The following is a 22,029-nucleotide window of genomic DNA, read 5'->3' on the forward strand; positions in this document are numbered from 1 at the left end:
AACCAGTACTAAGCTCAATTTCCATAGACAAATCTGAGTTAATTTAGCCCAAGCTCCGAGGTTTCTCAACTATATTCACATTGTTTTTTATCATATTTCGGTTCCCGCCAAATCAAACGTCAATAAAACAAATGTTCTGTGGAGTTTCGCTGACTTTTTATTGTAAAATAGATATTGTAATTTTGTGAATGTGCGTGTAAAATTATAAACAAATTATGGCTGACTCTTTAGGTAAATACAGCAGTAGTGAAATCTTGATTAAGTTGTGAGATTATAAGTGAAATGTGTTATTCAATGAGATCAAAATAACCTTTGTTTTCAGCTGGTCAAAGAGCCAAGAGGCAGAAAGTCGACAGGCACGGCCGTTTGTCGGCTTTTGAGAAACTGAAACAACTGAAAGGCAAGGGTGTGAAGAACAAATATGATGTGGATGAAATGGAAAATGTTTACGACACGGTGGACGAGAGGGAATACTCCGAAAGGGTCATGCAACGACAGGAGGACGACTGGATAGAAGACGATGGTATTTACATGACCTACACCTCGTTATTACAGTTGTTAGATAATATTCACACTTCGCAAATTGTTCATTTACTTATCAGGCTGGATAAGATTATGTTCAAGTATGAAATGTACTTATTAGTTATCAACTTGTTTCTCCCAGGTACTGGTTACGTGGAAGATGGCCGGGAAATATTCGATGACGATGAAATTGAAGATACTTATGTGGCGTCTAGCAACAAGGAGTCAGGGCGGGGGCAGAAGAGGAAGGCTAGAGTAGCACCACCCACTTCCAAGGGCAATATTAGGAATCTTTTAGGTTCCATGCCAACTAAGAAGAAAGAGGTACATATTTGATAAATATTTTCTGTCCATTCTTGATTCCAAATTGTAAATATTGTAATGATATACTAAAAACTAGATTTATCAATAATTTGGTTTCTGGAGCTAGCCTAATTATCACATCATATCTTACAAGACTTGTACTAGCTACTTAGTAACTTCAGTAATATGATATTATGATTGTGGAATATAATTGCAGGATGTAAAAATATCAGAAGACAATATTCTGTCAGATATCATGTCGGACTTGGACGGGAATGCATCAGCTGCAGTGAAACCAAAACCAGTAGTCACCAAGACCAATATAGTTGAGTCCAGTAAGAGGGATGCACAGAACTACTTCAAAAGCCTATCTTCAGCAGCCAAGAAGCCTACCACCACACTTCTTAGTAAGGAACAGCCAGCTGTGAAGGTGGAAAATGTAAGTGAACAATATCTCTACAAAACATCTCCTGTGGTGCCTACAATATTCACAAAAATATTTATTTTTCAATTGAATTCTGCTTTTTATTTCACAGAAAGAAAACCTGGTTTCACCTGACAAACCAGCTGAAAAGAAAGTCACTGTCACTGTAAGTTCAGACATCTACAATCTGTACATGTAAATTAAAATTAATTTGTTTTGGTATATCTGAGAATCTAGAGTATAGCAACATACAACTAAAACCCTTATTTTTCCCAATAATAGCCACAAAATGGGGAGACATCAAAACCTGTAACAGACAAGCCAGTGCCAAAGAAACCAGAGTGGAAAATAGACAGAGAGATCAAGGAAGAAATAGAAGACTCAGCCACACAGAATATAGAGGAGTTCCACACACAGGACCTGGACTTTGATGATGACTTTAGCAATGACACCACTCCAAAACCTGCTGAAGTAGAAATAAAGAAAGAAATCCTGCCCAGCACAGCAGAAACTATAACAGATGTTGCTGAGGAGTTTTTAAATGAAGATTTTGAAATATTTCCAACTAAAAAGGAGTCTCCTAAGGAGCTGAAGCCATTGACCAGTACCTGGACTGATCAAATGGGTGAGAACCAAGTGGCGGCCACAGTGCAGGTAGATGGGCTGCTGCCCCTACAGACAAATGAGAGTGGAGAGAAAGTCCTGAAGTTCTACTGGCTTGATGCTTGGGAGGACAGGTTTGTGAAGCCAGGAGTTGTGTATCTGTTTGGTAAAGTGTATGCCAATCCGTCCAACAAAAAAGCAGGCTGTGTTTCCTGTTGTCTTGTAGTTAAGAATGTTAATAGACAAATGTTCCTGTTACCTAGAGAATATGTGAGTATCTGTAACATAAAACTGCTAATATTTATGTGCATGAAGTTAAGTAATGTTTATTTTATGATTGTGTATTTAATTGTTTGTAGAAACTGGATCCAGTAACACTAGAGCCTACTGATCAGGAAGTGACTATGATGGACATGTATGCTGAGTTCAACAGTGCAGTGGCCAGTGAGCTGGGCCTCAAGGAGTTCAAGTCACGGAAGGTCACTAAGAGCTACTGCTTCAATTTACCAGATATACCTGCACAATCTGACTATCTTGAAGTTAGATATTCTGTAAGTAACATACATATAAATACTAATTACTTCTTACATTTCAATACAAATATCACCTTTTTAAACAATAAATGTAATACTTACGTTACTGTATTTCTCTTATGACAGGCTTCATTCCCGCCGCCTCCTAAAGATAAGAAGTACCTAACATTCTCTCATATCTTCGGCGCCAACACGTCTTCTCTGGAAACCTTTTTACTGGAGCGTAAGATAAAGGGTCCATGTTGGCTGGAGGTGAAAATGCCAGAGCAGGTTACAGCTAAAGTCTCCTGGTGCAAGCTGGAAGCTGCCTGTGAAAAAATGGAACATATCACAGTGATCAGGAATGATGCAGACTTAGAACCTCCACCTATTGTTGTTGCTACTGTAAGTTGACCCTACGCAATTATATTGTTGTAATGCTAAACATATCATTAGTCTTATGACATTTCCATGAACATTTTCAGATAAACATGAGAACGGCAATGGACCCCAAAACAAGAAAGACAAAGATCCTAATGTTGAGCTGTTTGTCACACACTAACTTTCATTTACACAAACCTCCACCAAATCCACCATTTCAACAACATTTCTGTGGTAAGTAGTTTGTGTTTAATCCTACTGAGATTAATAATTTTATGTTTTTATGTCTAATTTCTGTATTTTTGTTTTCAGTGATGACAAAATGCAATGAAATCTGGCCTATTGATCTAAAACAGGCGCTACCTCAGTATAAAGCAACAAAATTAACGAAATGCGACACAGAGCGAGAACTGCTGAACTATTTCATGGTACAATTCTGGAAATTGGACCCAGACCTGGTTGTAGGGCATGACTTGCAAGGGTTCCAACAAGATCTACTGATAGGCAACATCCTCGACTTACATATACCCAACTGGTCTCGATTGGGACGTCTCAAGAGGTCTGTCGCTCCACAAAAGAAATACGCCGCAAAGGACGCGTTCCTTGGTCGCTTAGTGTGCGACATCAAAATATCTGCTATGGAGTTAATTCGAGCCAGAAGCTTCGATCTAGATACTTTATGTGTGAACGTACTGAAAATGAAAGAAGGGGAACGCGTCGAAGTAGCACTCGAAGATCTACCTCGGTATTATGAGAACAGCAACGATCTGTTCCAACTCGTATCCCTAAGCATGCAAGATGCATCTTACATACTGAAAATGATGTGTGAATTGAATGTCATACCGTTAGCCTTGCAAATCACACAAATTGCCGGTAACATCATGTCGAGAACTTTGCTTGGCGGTAGATCCGAAAGAAACGAGTTCCTACTGCTTCATGCTTTCACTGAGAAGAATTACATCGTACCTGACAAGGTATACGGAAAGAAAGCTGCAGCTGACGATGATGACGACCAGGAAGATGGCACCAATAATGCATCTAAAAAGCAAGCTAAGAAAAAAGCCGCATATTCGGGAGGACTTGTATTAGATCCGAAGAAAGGTTTCTATGATAAACTTATTCTGCTCATGGACTTCAACTCGTTGTACCCGAGTATTATTCAAGAGTACAACATTTGTTTCACCACCATTAAAAGGAAGACAGCCTCCTCCTCTGACGACGATGTCGCTAACCTCATTTTGCCGAAATCTAATACAGACCTCGGTGTTTTGCCGACACAGATTCGCAAGCTTGTAGAGAGTAGACGAGAAGTAAAGAAACTAATGAAGACACCAGATTTATCACAAGACCAGTACATGCAGTACAATATCAGACAAATGGCTTTAAAGCTCACTGCTAACTCCATGTATGGTTGTCTCGGTTTCACGCACTCCAGATTTTATGCTAAACCTCTTGCAGCTTTAGTCACCATGAAGGGTAGAGAAATCCTCATGGATACAAAAGAAATAGTTCAAAAGTCTAATTACGACGTAGTTTACGGTGATACCGACAGTTTGATGATAAACACTAATTGTCTGGATTACGATAATGTTTTCAAGATTGGTGTAGATTTAAAGAAAGAGATTAACAAAAAGTATCGACAAATCGAACTTGATATTGATGGTGTGTTTAGGTATCTACTTCTATTAAAGAAAAAGAAATATGCAGCTGTGCTGGTCACCAAGAATAAGAACGGCGAGTTTGTGTTTACACATGAACATAAAGGTTTGGATATAGTTCGTCGTGATTGGTCACAACTTGCAGCAGAAGCCGGAAAATTCATATTAAGCCAGATTTTATCAGAACAGTCTGCAGATGAGAGGCTTGAGAGCATTCAAACTCATCTTAATAAACTTAAAGACGACTTGGTTAGCGGGAAAATGCCTCTCTCAATGTTAACCATAACAAAACAACTAACAAAGAATCCTAATGAGTACGCCGACAAAAATACGCAGCCTCACGTACAAGTAGCTCTAAGACTAAATAGTAAGAACAGCAGGAGGTTTAAGAAGGGTGATGTTGTGCCTTACATTATATGTGAAGACGGGACCGCTAACTCGGCGACACAGAGAGCTTACCACATTGAAGAATTAAAGAATTTAGAACACCTTAAGGTTGATTTTAATTATTATCTAGCGCATCAGTTACATCCTGTCATATCCAGAATATGCGAACCCATTGAGGGCATGGACCCGGCCCGAGTGGCCGACTGTCTTGGCCTCGACCCCTCTGGATACAGACAGATAATCAGAAGAGATAATACAAACACAGAAACCTATGAAGTAGAAAACGAACACGAGAAATACAGACAATGCAAAGATTTCGTATTTGTTTGTGTCAATGAAAGTTGTAAAACTGAGAATAGAATAAGAGAAGCAGTTGTGAAACTAGATAAAGAAAGTATAACATTTTTAGATAAATGTCAAAATGATAAGTGTACTCTCAGACCAGTAGATTACCTAGCCAGTATACAGAACCAGTTGAGTCTCCAAATTCGACAGTACCACGCTCAGTACTACGCGGGCTGGTTGTCGTGCGAGGACCCCGCGTGTGGACACCGCACTGTACGACTGCCACAAACGTTCGCCGGTGGGTACCCACTGTGCAGATCGTGCGAGAAAGGCGTCATGTTCAGAGAGTACACTGAGAAGGACCTGTACTTGCAAATTAATTTCTTTTTATATTTGTTTGATATGAGCAAGAATAACAATTCAAGTAAGTACATTTGTTTATACAATCTGTACCTTTAGTTACATAAGAGTGTATTATAATAATTATTTTTTCTTGTTTCAGAACTTCGAATAACACCACAAGTCACAAATGCTTTGCAACAGCTGAAAGAAATGGTTGTGGAAGATTGGCTGGCACAATCTGCGTACTCTATAATTAATCTATCGAAACTCTTCAGGTTCTTCACATTAGATCCTAAAGCGGGTAGCAAGGTGAAGTCGGAGCCGATTGAAATCGACATTTTACCTGAGACTGAACAAATAGATGCACTTTTAGAGATGGGCACCTATTAACATTTTAGTTTTAATATTTACAATCATCATGTTAAGTAATTAAACTGTATATATTCTAATAAAATATGCATATACCAAACTTGCTTGCTGCTTTTCTTTATGAAATACCCACTTTACAATATTATTTCTATCCGAAAATAGCTACGTACAATGGCATATGCTGTAATGATTAGGTATGCCACCAAAAACGTTCAACATTTTTTATACGTTAGGTCGTACAACTCTCTGGAGGTGCGGATTACCTAGCGGGTTTACCGGGGCTCCGATTCGAAAAGCAGTCAAAGTCTGACACTCCTCTCGCCTCGCCCAAGAGAAGTCATTGGATGTTTTTCCCCCTAAAAAAAAGGTACAACTCAATAAAGAAATCGCAGTAGGAATGTTTGACTTGGCACAACTTTATCTAAAATTACTTTACAGAAATAAACAAACAGCTCGATATCGTGTCTAGTTTTTTACAGAATTGGTAGAATTTCACTACTTTTTGTAGAAACGTGGGCTTCAACACTGAGACAAGTTGAGGGTTTTTCATGAGAGACTTCAGGCCTATTTTTGACATCAAATGAAGCGGCCCCCTAAGTTGAATAGGTATTTTTTGTAAAGGCGGTATGTCAATACCTCTAATAGTTTGGTTGGGCTCTTGTTTTTTAATCAAGGCTACCACCACGTATTCCAGATCTTTGATTATCCTAGTTTTTATAGTTTCCACTAAATGCGTCATACATGCGAAACTTTGCTTTCTAAATGACCTACTGACTTGAAATCTTGGATTTTAGATATTGTGATTATAGCTAACTAGATGGCGAATATTTCTGCGTTCTTGTCTTATCCAAAGGTTCTCAAATCGGGGCCTGAAAGTGCGGTGAAATGGTTCCAGTAAAGAATAGTATGTCAGTGTTTGCTTCGCGCTCATACTACCAACGTACCATGAGGTAATTAGTGTTTAATCTGCATCGGAACATACATTGCTTGGTAGATAAAGAAAACTACAAAGTTAAAATGCCTGCGTTTATTAAGATAAAACTAAAATATTATGGAACAATAGTTCATTGCAGTTCTTATTTCATATAATTAATAATCACAAATACTTAGTGCTCACCTATCTAGGCAATTGCAATGGTAATCGTAGTAAAACATTATTCGTCCAGGAATATAAATAAGTATATATTTTAATAGTATCCTCTTCCACGACCTCTCATTGGTCCTGAGAAACCACGGCCACGACCTCTGAAATTATGTTGATTATCGTACATTCCAAACTGTTGATTCATTGCAGGATTCTGTTGCCGCGTATTGTAATTATCTTGGCCCCTGCCATTCATAAAATTATTTCTATGTCCCTGGTTGTAAGGCGCATTAGCTCCGACGTTATCAGGCGCAGGTCCCCTGGTACCCGAATTTCTGTTATCCATCGGGTTATTAGTTCGAGGATTCCATTGTCGGGGATTGTAATGTTCAGTCGACTTGTTCCTGTTGTCATTAAAATTGTGTTGCTGTTGATACTGTTGCGGCCTGTATTGCTGCGGCTGACCGTGTTGCTGAAACTGTTGACTGTGTTGTTGGTTGGGAGCTAACTGATTATGTTGCTGGTTGGGGTTTAGATCACTGTGTTGCTGACTAACAGGTGGCAGATTGTGTTGTGGGTTAAGGGGTCCCTGATTGTGTTGAGGACCTTGGTATTTCTGTTGATTATAATGTGGTTGGTTTTGTTGAGGTGATTGGTAGTTTTGCTGTGATGGTGATTGGTAATTTTGCTGCGGAGGTGATTGATAGTTCTGCTGAGAAGGCTGGTGGAACTGCTGCTGAGGGCGATGTTGCTGCTGCAGCTGCGGGGGTCCCTGGTGTAGCAAGGGAGGACGGGACAGGTTCCCTTGTTGTTGGCTCGAGAACGGAAGCCCCGTTGGCGGTCCTTGATCTTGTGGAGAGTTAAATGAAGTCACTGGTGTATTAAGTGGCGCAGTTTCCATTAGTGGCTTTGGTGAGTCATGGACAGCAGGTGTAGATTCCGGCAGGTCTCCAAATGACCTCGGCTGTGTGTTACTGACTACTACGTTCGGAGAGCGCGACAGTGGCGCTGGTGTGGCGGCTGGGGTTGATTTCAAGCTCGCTTGTACCAACGCGAATAAGTCAGACGCCGAGGATAAGCTCTTGGTAAGATCCGCGAGAGTAGTCTCAAGTTTCACCGGTTCCTCTACAGCTGGAGACTCTGGTTTTGTTTCTTCTAATGATTTCTTCACAATCTCCATTTCTTGTCGTATTTGATCTTCTTTCACTTTTTGAGTAGCCGATTGGAATACCTGCAGATAAAGCATAGTTCATTTATGAATGATGTTAATGATTATGTAGTTCATATGGGATGAAATTAGGCAAAAATTAGCAGTCTTACCTCCTCGACAGTATAGTCGTCGTCGTCGTCACTCTCGACGAGCACCGGCGGTGGCTCTGGTTGTGCGGGCGGCTCTGGCGCCGCGTTCTTGGGCGCGGCGGCCGCCGCATCACTCACGTACTGACGCAGGCGCTCCACGCGTTGTGGCTCTTTCGTCTCCATCTTCTTGAGATACGCTATCAGGCTGTGCTGCTCCTCAGCCGACAACTCGTTGAAGTTCTTCAGTAAGGTTTCAAGGTCGGAGTCCGACAGGCCATCCATAGCGTCAGCTGCATGTGACGCAATGTTTTGGTCCAACCTACTTTGACAAAAATATAAATTTTATATGTGTACTGTTGGTAATTTTATTACATAAGATGTGTGACGTGTCTTTTACTATTAGTAGGTAGAAGTATAAATAGCTATGTAACATTTTTGGCAAACTTATTTTTAAAGATAAAGATAAAATACAGCAATGGTAGTCAACTCACATCTTTTCGTTGTCATCGTAAGCGGATTGCAGTAATTGCAATGCTGATGCAGTCCCGCTAGGTTTTGGAAGCAATGTCTTGACTGGCTGATGTGTTGGTTGCATGGTAGATAGTGTGTTTGCTTTCTTGGCCTCCTCTGCAGCTCGTTTCTTCGCCTCCGCCATACCGACGACGGCGTCCACGAGTGCGGCGAGGTCTTCGGAAGACACGTCTGTTTTGCCCTGAGCTATCAAAGCTTCAGCCATTTGTTGTGCGATCTGAGCACGGTCTACTTCACCCACGCCTGCTACTGGGACCGCTGCAGGTTTACTCGGTTCAACAGGTTTCTGGAAATATATTTTATTATAAGTGTAAATGCCTGGCAATTTTTACTACGTTTGATTATCTTGAAATCTTTTGGTGTTTCGAAAGACAGAAATGATGTAATTGTACCAGTGCGTCCTGCTTCCGCTTGGCCCGTTTGTCGGCCTCGTGCAGCGTGGCGGCGGCGCGCACGATGGCGGCGCGCAGCGCGGCGGCGGCGGCCGGGGCCACCAGCCCGGCCTGCACGGCGCCCTTCAGCTTCTCCTTGGCTGTCTCTATCAACACCACTGCCTTTTCGCTGTCCAACAACGACTCCGAAGAGTTAGCTTTATCCTGCGTACCAAAAAAAGGAACCAATTAGTTTTGTTCAGGTCATGGAATAGTCGATTGAAGTCTACCGGCTGTCCCGAATTTCACAGAGTGAAACGCATTGTAAATCACAATTTTCTGATAGATTAAAATTAATATATCATAAATATTGATTTGTTTTGCTTGTCGTGTCCTACCTGGGGTGCATATAAGAAACAAGAAATCATTCTATAAAATAATACCTTTTCCATCTTGAGGGCCTCAGCTAGTAGATCCACGATACGAGGTCCCAGGCTGCCGAGATAGTCTTCGAGCGCGACAAGTTGGCGTAGTGTGGCGACGACATTGTCTCCGTCAGCGGCGGGGGGCGCAGACCGACTGGCCGAGCTGGACAGGCGGCGCCGCGGCGGGGGCCGGGAGCCGCGGGACGAGCTGCCGGCTCGGGACCGCGCCAGCCGCAGCTCCGTCACCGACGACACGGACTCGATGTCGTTGTCAGAGTTCCATGGCGAGATATCGTCCCTGGAAAATTGATGTTGTTAATCGATGATAACGACAACAAGTGCACAATATTAGTCGATGTATTCTATGTGTGTGTAATTCTGTGTACTTACGGTTTGAGATCGTCGTCGGAGATGAGTACAGTCTGCATGGAGGGCGGCGGCGCGGCGTGCGAGGAGTGCGGCGCGTGCGAGTGTCGTGTGTCGGGGCTGCGGTTGCGCTGCGCCTCGCGCTGCGACAGCGGGCTGCGGCTGCTGCGGCTGCGGCCCGCGCCGCGACCCGGGCTGCGTCTGGTCCGCGGACAATGTTATTCATATAACATACTTGCACAACTCTCATACAGTAACAGAAAATACCAGGTTAATCACTTTCTTAATTTTTTTCAAAAATTTCCATGTTCTACCGATGCAAATAGTGTATAAGTATTTGTAAACTCATTGAAATAATTTTTGTAACTTTAGAAGCATTTGCCTGAATAACATTGTTAATTGTCAATATTCCATAAAACACAATATAAGAATGCAGTATACAATACATAATGCGAATGTTACCTTGGTAGAGGGCTTCTAGACCGCGTGCGTTTGTGATACGGCAGTGGAGAGCGGCGCCGTTCCGGTGACCGACGCCGGCCCGGCGACCGGCGCACGGGTAGTGGGGACCTGGTGCAACAACATTACTTGATAACAATCAATTATATCTAATGAAATCGTATCAGGAATTACTTTCTAAAAAATTAATCATGTTACTAAAACTGACAATAAAGTCGTAACTTTGAGAGAAAAGACGATTAAATGTGAAAATGTAAAAGAAGAAAAAGTTGTGCAGGATCACAACGGATATTTTGATGGATATTTAACTGAAATATTGCGAGATTATATAAGAAAGTAACTGACCGTCGCGTCCGGCGATGTTCGGGAGTACGCCTGCGCGGCAGAGGCTCGCGGCCGCGGCGGTCGTAGTCGTGTCGGTCGTGTCGGTCGGGCCGGTGTCGCTCCGACGAGCGCCGCCGTGGCTCCGGGGAGTGACGCCGAGGCTCGGCGGACTTGCGGCGCGGTGACAGAGACTTCTTGTGTGACCTTTTATTATTTTAATTATAGTTTAGTTTCTGATTTATGTTATACAGTGTTATGGATTGGACTTCCGATACTTATAAATGTAAAGGAAATTTCAATATTCCAAAAGGGTTTAACACATTTCTCACTCATGACGCCACCAAAGTAGCGGCTAACTAGTTCCGCGCACTACAGAAAAATGGGGTAAATAGGGACAGAAGACTGAATAGATACTATGAAGAATTTCATACCTATTCACCCCGTTTTACGGTACTATAGAAAAATCTGATAAAGTATCATTTTTTTTGTTGTGTACCTGTCGGGGGATCTCTTGTTCATGTCTGGCGGCGACAGACACATGCGGCGGTAGATCTCGTTGACTTGCACGCGCAGTTCCTCCTCGTGCAGCTCCTTCATGCGCGCCGTCCAGAACACTATCCACTCCGGCTTGAAGTCATGCTTCGATGGGTCCTTGCCCTCTGCAATTATGTATACATTTAGGATTAATTGCAGAGTTATACTAGTCGTCGATTCAGCTGATCTGATAGCAAGCAATCAGGGAATCAAAGCCACCCATGGAAGCTATAGCAACACTAAAAAAGATTCAAGTGTTGTCGGCCTTTTTGAGGACAGGTATTTTCGAGATTTGGGTATTGGGAAGATTATGTATTTTGAGTAAGTTGCGTAACATACCAGCCTGTATCTCCTTGTAGCGCCTGTTCCAGAACTTCTTCCACTCCTCAGGGTAGAGCGGGTGTTTCTCCGGGTTCTTCTCATGGTAGGCTAACGTCTTATTGGCTGAATCCTCCACCGTTAACCGCTTTTCTTCAGCTAGTTTCACCTTGTACTCGTAGTTCGGAGGACGTGGTTTCTGTGTACATAATGTTAGTTAGAGACATGCAGAATGAATTAACTGAATGAAAAAAATGCCATAATCTAGACTATTACAGACTCCCAAATGCATAAATTGCGGCCTTATGGAAGTTATGGATGTGAGGACGAGATCTAAAGTCTTGGTACTCGTGCTCGTGACCACTTTAACCAACGAGGCAGTGTAATAACACAATAATAAAGTAAATTGGTTACCTTCTCCGCTGGCAACGTGTCTTGTGGCCGCGTGGCAGTCCTACGTCCCGGCGAGACGTTGCGCCTGTCCGGGTAGGGCTCGTAGCGGGACTTGCTGAGACTGCCGTGGCTCTCCCTGTTACCATTGCTTTAATTAACACTGGTTAGTAGTAGCAATATCATTCCGTTCTTATTAGTACTAATTTAAATACTATATATACCAGAATACAGTTTAAGCTTCTTTAAGATATAAGCTAATTATATATAAGCTTGTTCCCCGCACTCCCAAGTATGTACTCATTCATTTATTTATTTTGAGACAGATGCCTGCACGCAGCATGACTGTCTGGGTTAGTCAGAATGGACGCTATTTTTTATATTTTTTTGTATTAGAAACGGCCGACCCGTTTCTAATACATTTGGCCACTGCTTCGCCTGGTGGTAATTATTTATTTATACCAAATATGACACAGATTAACATGATATATTAATAGAATGAGGTACCGGGTTCCATAGACTTACTTGGACGAGCGGCTGGTAAGTTTGGCGGCATGTCGGCGCGCTTCGAAGTCTGCCTCGTCGCTGATGTCGGACAGCGACTCCACGGAGCCGGCGCGCCGCTCCTGCCGACCCGCCGGCCGCTACAGTCAACATTCGTACACAATGCTACCTCTCACATTATATGCATCACCATGCTTTTTTCATTGGTATAGATGCATGTTTCTTTTTATGTTAATTACTTTATAATTATTAGGTACTACTAAATAGATGTATTTTGTTATATTTGGTATGATCTCGTCTAGTAAGCAATGATAAGATGTACGCGGTTTGTTAGATAAAAGCGTAAAAGGTAGTGGTGTGTAACTTATGAAAAACTTAAAAGGAAATAAATTGAAAGCGTAACGTTTGAAGTAGACTTCATTGTGCTTTAGATTTGAATTTTGGAAGCTTCATATATATTCATTGTGTAAAATTATAGAGACAATTGTAGGGGCAAGAAGTAAGCTAGGAAGACTTAGGGCTTGTTTCACAATGGTAGATTAAGTTTATTTTAGTCTTGGATAATTAAACGTATTTTTCACGGAAAATGTATCAAAACCGAGAGTGTGTGTCAGTTAAACTAATAGAATTTAATTAGCCATTGCGAAATAGGCCCTGTACCCTTAGCACGAGTTTGCTTTACGTTTAACGAGAGCGTGTTCGGCACTCTGATTGGCAGGCTTAAATGAACCAACCAATCAGAGAGCCAAACACACTCTTGATTTCGTTAAACATAAACCAAACTAAGCCCTCTGATTGTTGATGTCATTGTTAGAAAAATCATTACTCATGATGAATTTGTACATTGGAGTATCACTTACCGAGAAATTGTTGAATAACGGCTTTGACGGCGCCGCTACTATGGGCGGAGATGGCTCTTTCGAATTTCTGAAAGAATAAAAAAAAATGGAATAAGAATGTGTTACTAATGAAAACGCTCCAGCGCAATTAGATAAACCAATTACATAATCATTCACAACTGTTATTGTTTATTAGGATTTGATGACATACTATCAACAGGTACAGAACTACAGGTATATATTAAATATTACACCTACTTTATAAACCTAGCTATTTTTATTGCATAGGACACTTACTTGAATTGCTTTGAATTGCCTTTCTTGTCGCCATCGCCTGAAACAATGATGAAAATCGTTAGATATCGTCATTGATTTTATAATTTCTTTATAAAATTAAGTTACGCCTCATTTTAAATATAACTTTAAACATCTTATTTTGAAATACAAAAATAATACCTATTTCTATGAATTTGGTATAGATTAAGATCATTCAAAGTTAAAAATAAATTATTTTTGACACCAGGAACCACCCTGATACTAGGAGGGACAGAAGTTTCTCTGTAAAAAATTATATAAATATTAAACATTTGCGGTAAATTATTAAATATTAGCCTTACCGGATTTGTGCAGAGTGTCTAGCAGTCCGATGTCAACTACTTCTGTGAAGGCCGGCCCGTCCTTCTCAGAGAAATGATGGCCTTGGAACACCCACTGGTGGATCTGTTCCCTGTGACAAATTATTTGTGTGATACACATCATCCAGGTTTCTAAATACATCTACATTGATAAAAAGTGTTCATCATTGTTCTAATAAGTTAAGAAGCATTGGATAAAAGAACCTCATTCTTTCGGATTGAAGGTTTACATCTATACTTAATATTATAAAGCTGAAGAGTTTGTTTGTTTGTTTGTTTGAACGCGCTAATCTCCGGAACTACTTGTCCGATTTGAATAATTCTTTTTGTGTTGGGTAGTGCATTTATCGAGGAAGGCTATAGGCTATAAAACATCACGCTATGACCAATAGGAGCCAGGCAGAGCGGGTGAAACCGCGCGGAAGTAGCTAGTTGTATATAAAACAATGTATGACAAGGGCATGGACCAAGAGTCCATGAAGAACAAATAAAATATAATTTAAAAAACCCAGGTATAAGTATTGGTGTGACTTTTATTGGTCACTAATATAATTGGTGAAGGAAACTTAAATTACAATTAAATAATACTGTTATCGCCAATCTGCCTTGACACAATATACAGGATCGCCATAAGGATGAGAACTCACTTGTTCTTTTCATATTCTTCCTTCTCGATGTTGACGGGCCTCATCCTGCCGTACTTGTCCTCGATGCGCTGCGCGAGCCGGTTCATGATGATGCCGACGCCCACGCGGTAGCGAGGCTGGATGCGGTACGGAGCCAGCAGGGAACTCGCTTGCGTGTAGTGACGCACCTACAATCATTATCAATTTCATTTTGTTGTTATTTTTGCAATAGATTCTTTACTTTATTGTTTTGTAATTCAGTCGGAATTTTATTGATAGATGAATATTGTACTGGTGTTGCTTGATCTGCCGCCTGTCTATGTCCTGTTCTTTAAAATAAATTAATTGAATAACTTTAATATATGTTAATAAGATTAAGGTATACTTACGAGGTAATTGTGGCGATGCCAGAAGCAGGTCATGTGGTTGATGATGGTCCGTGGATGTCCGTACTTGGAGCACAGCGTACAGATGTACGAGGGCTCGTAGTGCGCCTGCTCCGGCGGGTGCTCGATCAGGTACTCCACGCCCAGCAGTGGAGCCCTATGTAATTAGTCAAATATAATGGACAAATGAAATAGGATACATCAGCAAATTGAGGATTATTAGATTTACAAAACAGAGTCTGAAATCCTATGACATGGCAATAGATTCATAACATGGGACACGGATGCAGAAGATCTTTTATAACTCCTCTAGTGGGAAAACCATGAGCGACGATGAATGCTTACCATCAGGTAATACGTGTGCTCATTCAATACTAGTATGTATTATAGAATAAGGGATATTATCACTTTGAACTCACTTAACGGCGTCGAGAGAATCCTGTATGTGGCAAGTTATGTTCCTGTACTTGTTATACTTGTTCTGGATCTCCGACTCCTCCGCCGCCTTCTGCAATGCTTTCTCCGATGCTGCCACGAAATAAAATAAATTCTTTAATACACAACAACAACATCAACATCTAACCAAAATGGATAATTCATTTGTTGTGAACCAGGTTGCTTGAAAGCAAATACATACAATGCACCGGGAACATCAGAAAATAGCATTCAGTTGAAGCCAGGATAGGTCGCTAGTTGTATTTAAAGTGCTTCATTGTGTGTAAAGTGGACAATAGGTGCACGTTATTTGAAACTTTTGAAGAATACAATACTTGATATTATATTAGGATACTTACGGACAGGTTTTCCCGTATTGTGATTAAATGGGTGGTCCGCGAATATGTTCAAGGGCCAAACCTTTCGCATAGTCAGCTTGGTCTTGTGTTTCTTCCCCGATAGATGAGTCTGAGCATTAAAATATAAGCACAAATTAAAATAAAGGAAGAAAGGACGAAGTAAGGCATGCCCGCTAAGTATACGAGTGATGTGAAGAAGGTATGTGGATCTGACCTGTAGAATGGTCTCCCCGCTACAGACGGCAGCGCACGGGTAGCACAGGTAGATCCACTTGCCCGATATGTCGCGACCGCGCCGCTCCACCATGCACCGCGAGCTACCATCTTCAAGGTTGATCTTCAAACTGTTCAGATGCTCCTGGAACTCCAACTCCGCCTATAAAACATACAACGTAGCCATTACAATCATATATAACATATCATTCAAGGCTAGTTCAAGTATTGGCCAAATGTCCACGATGACACGCCGATGTTAAAAAAAAAAAAACATTGTGCCTATTACAGGTACGTACGGCCGAAACGTGGGATAAATATAACAAATAAAACAGTTCAATATATTATTTTTATTCGTTTATTAAGTTTTATATACTAAGTTATGTTGCACTATTTATACTTACCTGAGCACTGCTACACTCCGTAACAAAATGTAATGTTTCCACACAATAATGCTATTGTGTGATAAGTAAATGTTAACAGAACGTAAAGTTGCACAGCACGTATATTGTGATAAAACCGATATTAATAGATTTGCCTCCCCGTTTCGAAATATAATCAGATGTTTGGCACCTGACACACTTATCATAGTAAACGAGTGGTTTCAGGAAAAAGCATGTCTTAAGAAAATAATGTAATAACTATTACTACAACCAATCCTGAGATATTAATATTTTGAAATCATTTAGTGCGATCAACTAAGGTGAAAATTAAAATTGAGTGTTCTGCTCCTTTAAAACTGTAATGTATAGCATTTCAAAAAGATACACATAAACATTGTGTTGTGCTTTCATTCGTAAATAATTCAGACGTTTTTATTCAAATAGTAGTCAAGTTTTTTTATGTTTTAGAACCATATTGCTGATCCCTTGTCCCCATAGCTTTCTTTTCCTTCCTATATTTTTGATTGTTATTCAGGTTTATATAATTTAATCTTCGCAATAAAATATCCTAGCTTTTCATTATGATTATGTGTTCATAGATCCAGTAAAATGTTCAAGAAATATTGTTGTTTATTAAAGGATGCTTATATGTACAAAAAACTGACATTACCAACTTTTGTAGGAATTAAATAGAATTGCTTAGGTTCAACCATAAATAATTTTGCGCACTATCAATAACCAAATATCTTATAAATACTCTCATATGAGTTAAACTCTGAATATTATCCCAATTGGAAAGTTCAGTAATGTTTTGCAGGGTTACTTCACTTACAATGGCTATTTTGCACTAAAGAAATACTATTACTTAATCAACCTAATAATACTCAAAGATTTATCGCCTCTCAATTTTTAATTATACTTTTATGGCCTAGAAATGTGTGATAAGGATTTCATTTCAGTTCAGTTGTGCTGAATGGAATAGCATATTGTACTTAAAACTAAAATTAAAAATAAATAAAAATATAGCGATGATAATGTCTAATTTTCAGTAGTAAAAACGTAAAAACCTTTTTTTGTTTGCCCAAGCCAATAATATTTCAATGTTTAATAATTGCAAAAGATTTTTGATACACCTAGGGTATATCTGATAGGACCTAGGGTAGTACTACCAAATTAGAGTAAAATATTCACATCTTTGTCCATCCCCACTTGTTGTCATATACATACTTACTTACTGAATTTATATTGTGACACAGTGGGTGTCCCTAGAGTATCCGATACCACCACCACACACAAGTACACAAGAAACATTGTCCTTTTCAACTCATACTCTCAATCTTTCTTAATATCATAAATGCGAAATTTTGCGAAAATGTTAGTTGCTTCGAAAAGAGCCGTCTTTGGAAAAGAGCAGTAATAGTTGTGGGAAAGATCTGAATGCAAATTGGCACATTGGCTACTAATTATATTTTGTAAATGGAATAGATACTAGCACTAATAAAATAACAAAAAAAGTATTATTATTTAATTGCCTACATTTAAAAAAACTGTAGAATATTATGTACACACTCACTCATTACTCATGTAACTGATTGACGAGGGGACTCGACTTATTTTAAGTCACACAAGGGGCTCATATTCACTCAAATGAACGTCGGGTCGCACATCGCAGCTCACGAATATGAGGCCTAGTATGGATTAAAACTAGTCAAATTCCCTTGTCAATCAGTTACATGATAGTAGTGGTTAGTAATCTGTTAAACATAAATATTAATGTCTTATCAGAATTATAATACAAAAATAAACCGTGTAAGTGCGAGTCGGACTCGCGCACGAAAGATTCTGTACCACTGACAAGGTAAATAAACAAAAATCGCGTTCCTTGTTGAGAGCTCCCTTAAACTTTAATTTTATTTTGTTTATAGTATTTTTTATAGCAACAACAGAAATAGTTTGTGAAAATATCAACCGCCTAGCTATCACATTTCTTGAGATACAGGCTGGTGATAGACAAAAAACTGATGGAGAGCCAGTAGTCTTAATAATGAGGTCCCTTTTTACCCTTTGATATGAAACCCTAAATAATGGAGAATAGATTTTATTACATCTCTCACATAAACAGACTATAGACTATAGTGTTGTAATGTTTAACACTATCAATTACCAAAGTTATCAGATTTTTCAAACAAAAAAAAAACATATAATCACTAATCAGTACCTCTAATAAATTTTAGTTTTACGAGTATATTCAGTTGATGTCTGCCAAGAAAGTTTATGCCATAATAGTCTTCTGCTGTATTTTATCAAACTATTTAGGAGTCAAAAGGATAGGAGCAATGTTACCCATTATCAAGCTGTAACAACTTAAGCAAAACTTATGCTCCTTGTGTCAAAATTGAGGATAATAAACAGTTAACATAATAATCAAGATTTATTTGAGACTAATTACTTCAGTATTGTATTTTAAATAATAAATGAAGTATTATATTTACCTTAGTACATGATGAGTCTTCTAATTCTGGTTTCCTAGGTACTTCAGTGACCGTGTCCTCATACCCTTCTGCCCCCGGGGGGCAATCTGGAAGGTCCATCTTGAAGCACTACACTTGGTAGTTTATGACCAGAAAACAGTCATAAACTTTTGTCACAATTCTTCAAAACACAAATCTTCTTTCTTCTTTATCTTCAGTCACGCACAACTGTAACCCAAACCATTTGATGTCAAACTAACTAAACAAACTCGGGCACTCTATGTAAAAATGTAGATTATAAATAAACAGATACTTACAACAATCCAATATAAGGTATACTTACATGTGACGGGTGGTTTCTAAGCACTGCTATATGGTATGCACATGGTGTGCGAGATTGTGGCAATGTCACACATTCCAGTTATACCATACATAATACTTATATAATCAAACATGTAGAAAATTCACTTCATTTAGTTCTGTCACAAGCAACCCTATGTGTAAGTAGTTTCTTATACCTTGTGACTATCAAAACTAACAAACATAATATTGATGTTGTACTAAATAATCATAAACACCGGATTAACATTTCAAACAAAAAATATTGTATTTTTGGAATAAAATTTATAGCTGCACATGATTATAGGAAAATTATTGTGTCATTATGAAAATAAAACTTAGTAAGTATGACTATTATAGTCTGACTTTTAATTTGATGCAATTAATTATATGTTTGGATATTTTTGAAATATTATAAGTATGCTATCAATTTTGTTATATTTAGGAATCGAACTGAAAGATATAAAGTTGCACTTACCAATGAAGTCAATGCTATAAGTATGTAACCACTGTTAGATAGAATCAGGACTATTTATTAGTCCATGGACTGAACTTACAAAATCAGTACTCTGTTGTAATTAGAACGACTACTATTACTAGAACGACGTTTGAACTAAGATGTTCAAACCATGAAATGGTAAATAAGTCCTTCTTATCGAATATTACAAAATTAATCAATTTGGCTTTGTGTTAAATGTACACCATGCTAAATTCATCGCTTAATCTAGGACTCGAAAATCGAGAAATGGACCATAACGTTTACATTAAAAATTTCATTTAACGAATGAACAACATTGTTTCTTAAACGCATAAAATCGTTATTCTCAATATAATATAACAAAAGATTAATAAAAGTACATTAATACTAACCTTTTCAAGCAGTACGTGAAGAATTCCGTCAGTTTAATTACAAACTCTGTACCTATCCAAAACAAAACGGGTACATTCTGGAGGTCATTATATTACTAGCTAACCTTTTAAAACGAAAATTGATGCTTTTTCCAACAATCCACTCGTAAAATTAAGATATTGATTACATTACACTTCTAGCTTGACGCTGAAGTCAGCAGGCGAAAAGCAAGTAAAAAGCAACCAGCAACCCTATCAAATTAGAAATACCACTATTTTGTCTTGCAGCAACCCAAGAAGACATTGAAATCTTGTTGATTTCGAATGGAAAGCTGACATAAATGCTGACCTATCAAATTTTGTCGCATAATACCACCAAGTGGCAGTCCCATAGACAAAACTCTATTTTATAAAAACTAAATAACATTTTTAAAGTAATTAAAACTTAATTTACCTAATTTATACACTAAGCAAAATATTCTGTTTTTAATTATTTTTTCCATATTATAAGATGATAGACAATTGAATAATCTACATTGGGTACAAAACAAATACAATTCTTATTTTGCCGTTTAGTAAGTAGTTTCAACGTGAAAGAGTATTTGAAAGACATTTACAATTATAGGATAGGCTCCATTCCAAATTGTACGCCACTGAGCTAGACGTTCAGCCTTTCACATCTTCACTCTTTGAGAACATCGTCTTGTCACCAAACTGGAGCTTCACATACAAGCAAACATAAAGTGGCAGTCCCCTCTCCATACCAGAGTGGGATTCCAAATCCATCCAGGATTAGCCAAATCGTTTCTTAAAATTCTCACGCATGCTCATTCTCCATTAAAGATAAACGTTGGTAGTATAATAATACCTGCGCCCGTGGCAGTTGGTCAGAAGAATTAGATACTTACTTTAACTGTTCGGCTGGCGCAGTACTTGGGTGACCAGCTGCTGTGCAACAGATCGCAGATTCGCTGCCCGTATTGCAAAAGTGCTTGAAGATTTTTCGGATTAAAATGATCATTGTTAGAGCGGAGTCTGTAATTAGGCGGTGTTTTACGTTACGTCGTTTGTGCTGCCAGAAGGTACACCTTCTTAATGACTATTTTTATAGTAATAAAAATGTGACGTTAAATTATGTTAAGCTGTAGAAAAACGAACAAAATTAATTATACTAATCAAGAAACTATGAATCATTATCCATGACCGTAGTTTATAACTGCTCTCTACGAAAATATTTCACCGGTTGAAACAGCGGCTTGTAAAACCGGATACTAAAGCGGTTAATTGGCACAAAAAGTGGTCAGTATCATTAAATATTTACTATATTTTTTAATCATAATTCTTCTCTATTATTAGGAGCTTTAAAGTGTAATTTTGACCTTAGTTTTGAATAGCGGGCTCTCTGTCATATTATTTATAGTCGGAGATAGCGAATTTTGTAGGTAAATCAACGCACAAAATAACTGGATATTAGGTAAATTAACAATACTTGGTCCTGTCTTCTGAGTCGGCAGGTACCTACGTATTGTACCTACTACTATAGACTCCTTACCATATTGGTAGGTAATTTCTACTCAAATTCCTATTCGTCGCAACCAGAAACGCAAATCTAATAAATGCATTAATCTATTGCAATCGGTAGAACAAAAAAGAAACAAGTTTTTATTCCATTTGACATCACTTATATTTTTATAAACGGAATAGCTAAACATTTCCAGCTCTCAGGTTTTTTGTACAATCTTTTGTTTCCTAAATTAGATAAAAAAAAGTATAATGTTCAAAATTTAATACAATATTTACGTATTAGATACATGAGTCTCACTGGTGTCAACTATCCGCAGTTAACCATAATATCAAACTATTCGACCGCCGTCAAATATTTAGAGATAGGTACAATTTCATATTTCTTTAAATTCAGTCCGCATTAACTAAGTATCAATAAATGACATCAACGATCGTCTGTTATGGTATAAACCTACCTAAGTACTTAGACTTACGTATAGCAAAACAAAAATGATAAATGCAAATTGAATGCACGTCTCATCGTTAAGCAGGTAATAAACCTAGCTAAAAAATATCATTATAGTTAGGTACATAGAATTA

The 22,029-nt window shown here is 38.8% G+C and overlaps 2 protein-coding genes across 8 annotated transcripts; one reads left to right on the plus strand and one right to left on the minus strand.

Annotated features, from left to right (window-relative positions):
- Positions 1 to 75: 75 nt before the first annotated feature.
- Positions 76 to 5,886, plus strand: LOC118262491 (DNA polymerase alpha catalytic subunit). Its single transcript, XM_035573908.2, has 11 exons — positions 76 to 231; positions 323 to 523; positions 665 to 846; positions 1,043 to 1,264; positions 1,362 to 1,415; positions 1,532 to 2,122; positions 2,212 to 2,403; positions 2,512 to 2,769; positions 2,850 to 2,979; positions 3,058 to 5,499; positions 5,578 to 5,886. The coding sequence occupies exons 1-11, from the start codon at positions 216 to 218 to the stop codon at positions 5,805 to 5,807; spliced, it is 4,518 nt and encodes a 1,505-aa protein (XP_035429801.2). The 5' UTR covers positions 76 to 215; the 3' UTR covers positions 5,808 to 5,886.
- A 912-nt stretch (positions 5,887 to 6,798) lies between these two features.
- LOC118262423 (uncharacterized protein CG7065) lies at positions 6,799 to 20,175 on the minus strand. 7 transcript variants are annotated; one of them, XM_035573758.2, is made up of 22 exons: positions 19,948 to 20,175; positions 18,760 to 18,966; positions 15,886 to 16,047; positions 15,672 to 15,780; positions 15,297 to 15,405; positions 14,881 to 15,034; positions 14,513 to 14,679; positions 13,848 to 13,957; positions 13,528 to 13,564; positions 13,252 to 13,318; positions 12,413 to 12,513; positions 11,912 to 12,026; positions 11,519 to 11,696; positions 11,142 to 11,304; positions 10,667 to 10,849; positions 10,325 to 10,432; positions 9,887 to 10,063; positions 9,515 to 9,794; positions 9,093 to 9,296; positions 8,661 to 8,986; positions 8,191 to 8,491; positions 6,799 to 8,101 (listed from the first exon to the last, which is right to left on the minus strand). In XM_035573758.2, exons 2-22 carry the CDS (start codon positions 18,856 to 18,858, stop codon positions 6,974 to 6,976), a joined length of 4,278 nt encoding a protein of 1,425 aa, XP_035429651.2. In that variant the 5' UTR covers positions 18,859 to 18,966; positions 19,948 to 20,175; the 3' UTR covers positions 6,799 to 6,973. The 7 variants fall into 7 exon arrangements, with proteins under 7 accessions (XP_035429651.2, XP_035429650.2, XP_035429649.2 ...); XM_035573757.2 differs by having other exon boundaries at positions 11,912 to 12,038; XM_035573756.2 differs by having other exon boundaries at positions 12,413 to 12,531.
- Between the last annotated feature and the right edge of the window lie 1,854 nt (positions 20,176 to 22,029).

This window comes from Spodoptera frugiperda, chromosome 12 (assembly GCF_023101765.2).
Source record: "Spodoptera frugiperda isolate SF20-4 chromosome 12, AGI-APGP_CSIRO_Sfru_2.0, whole genome shotgun sequence".
Taxonomy (NCBI): domain Eukaryota; kingdom Metazoa; phylum Arthropoda; class Insecta; order Lepidoptera; family Noctuidae; genus Spodoptera; species Spodoptera frugiperda.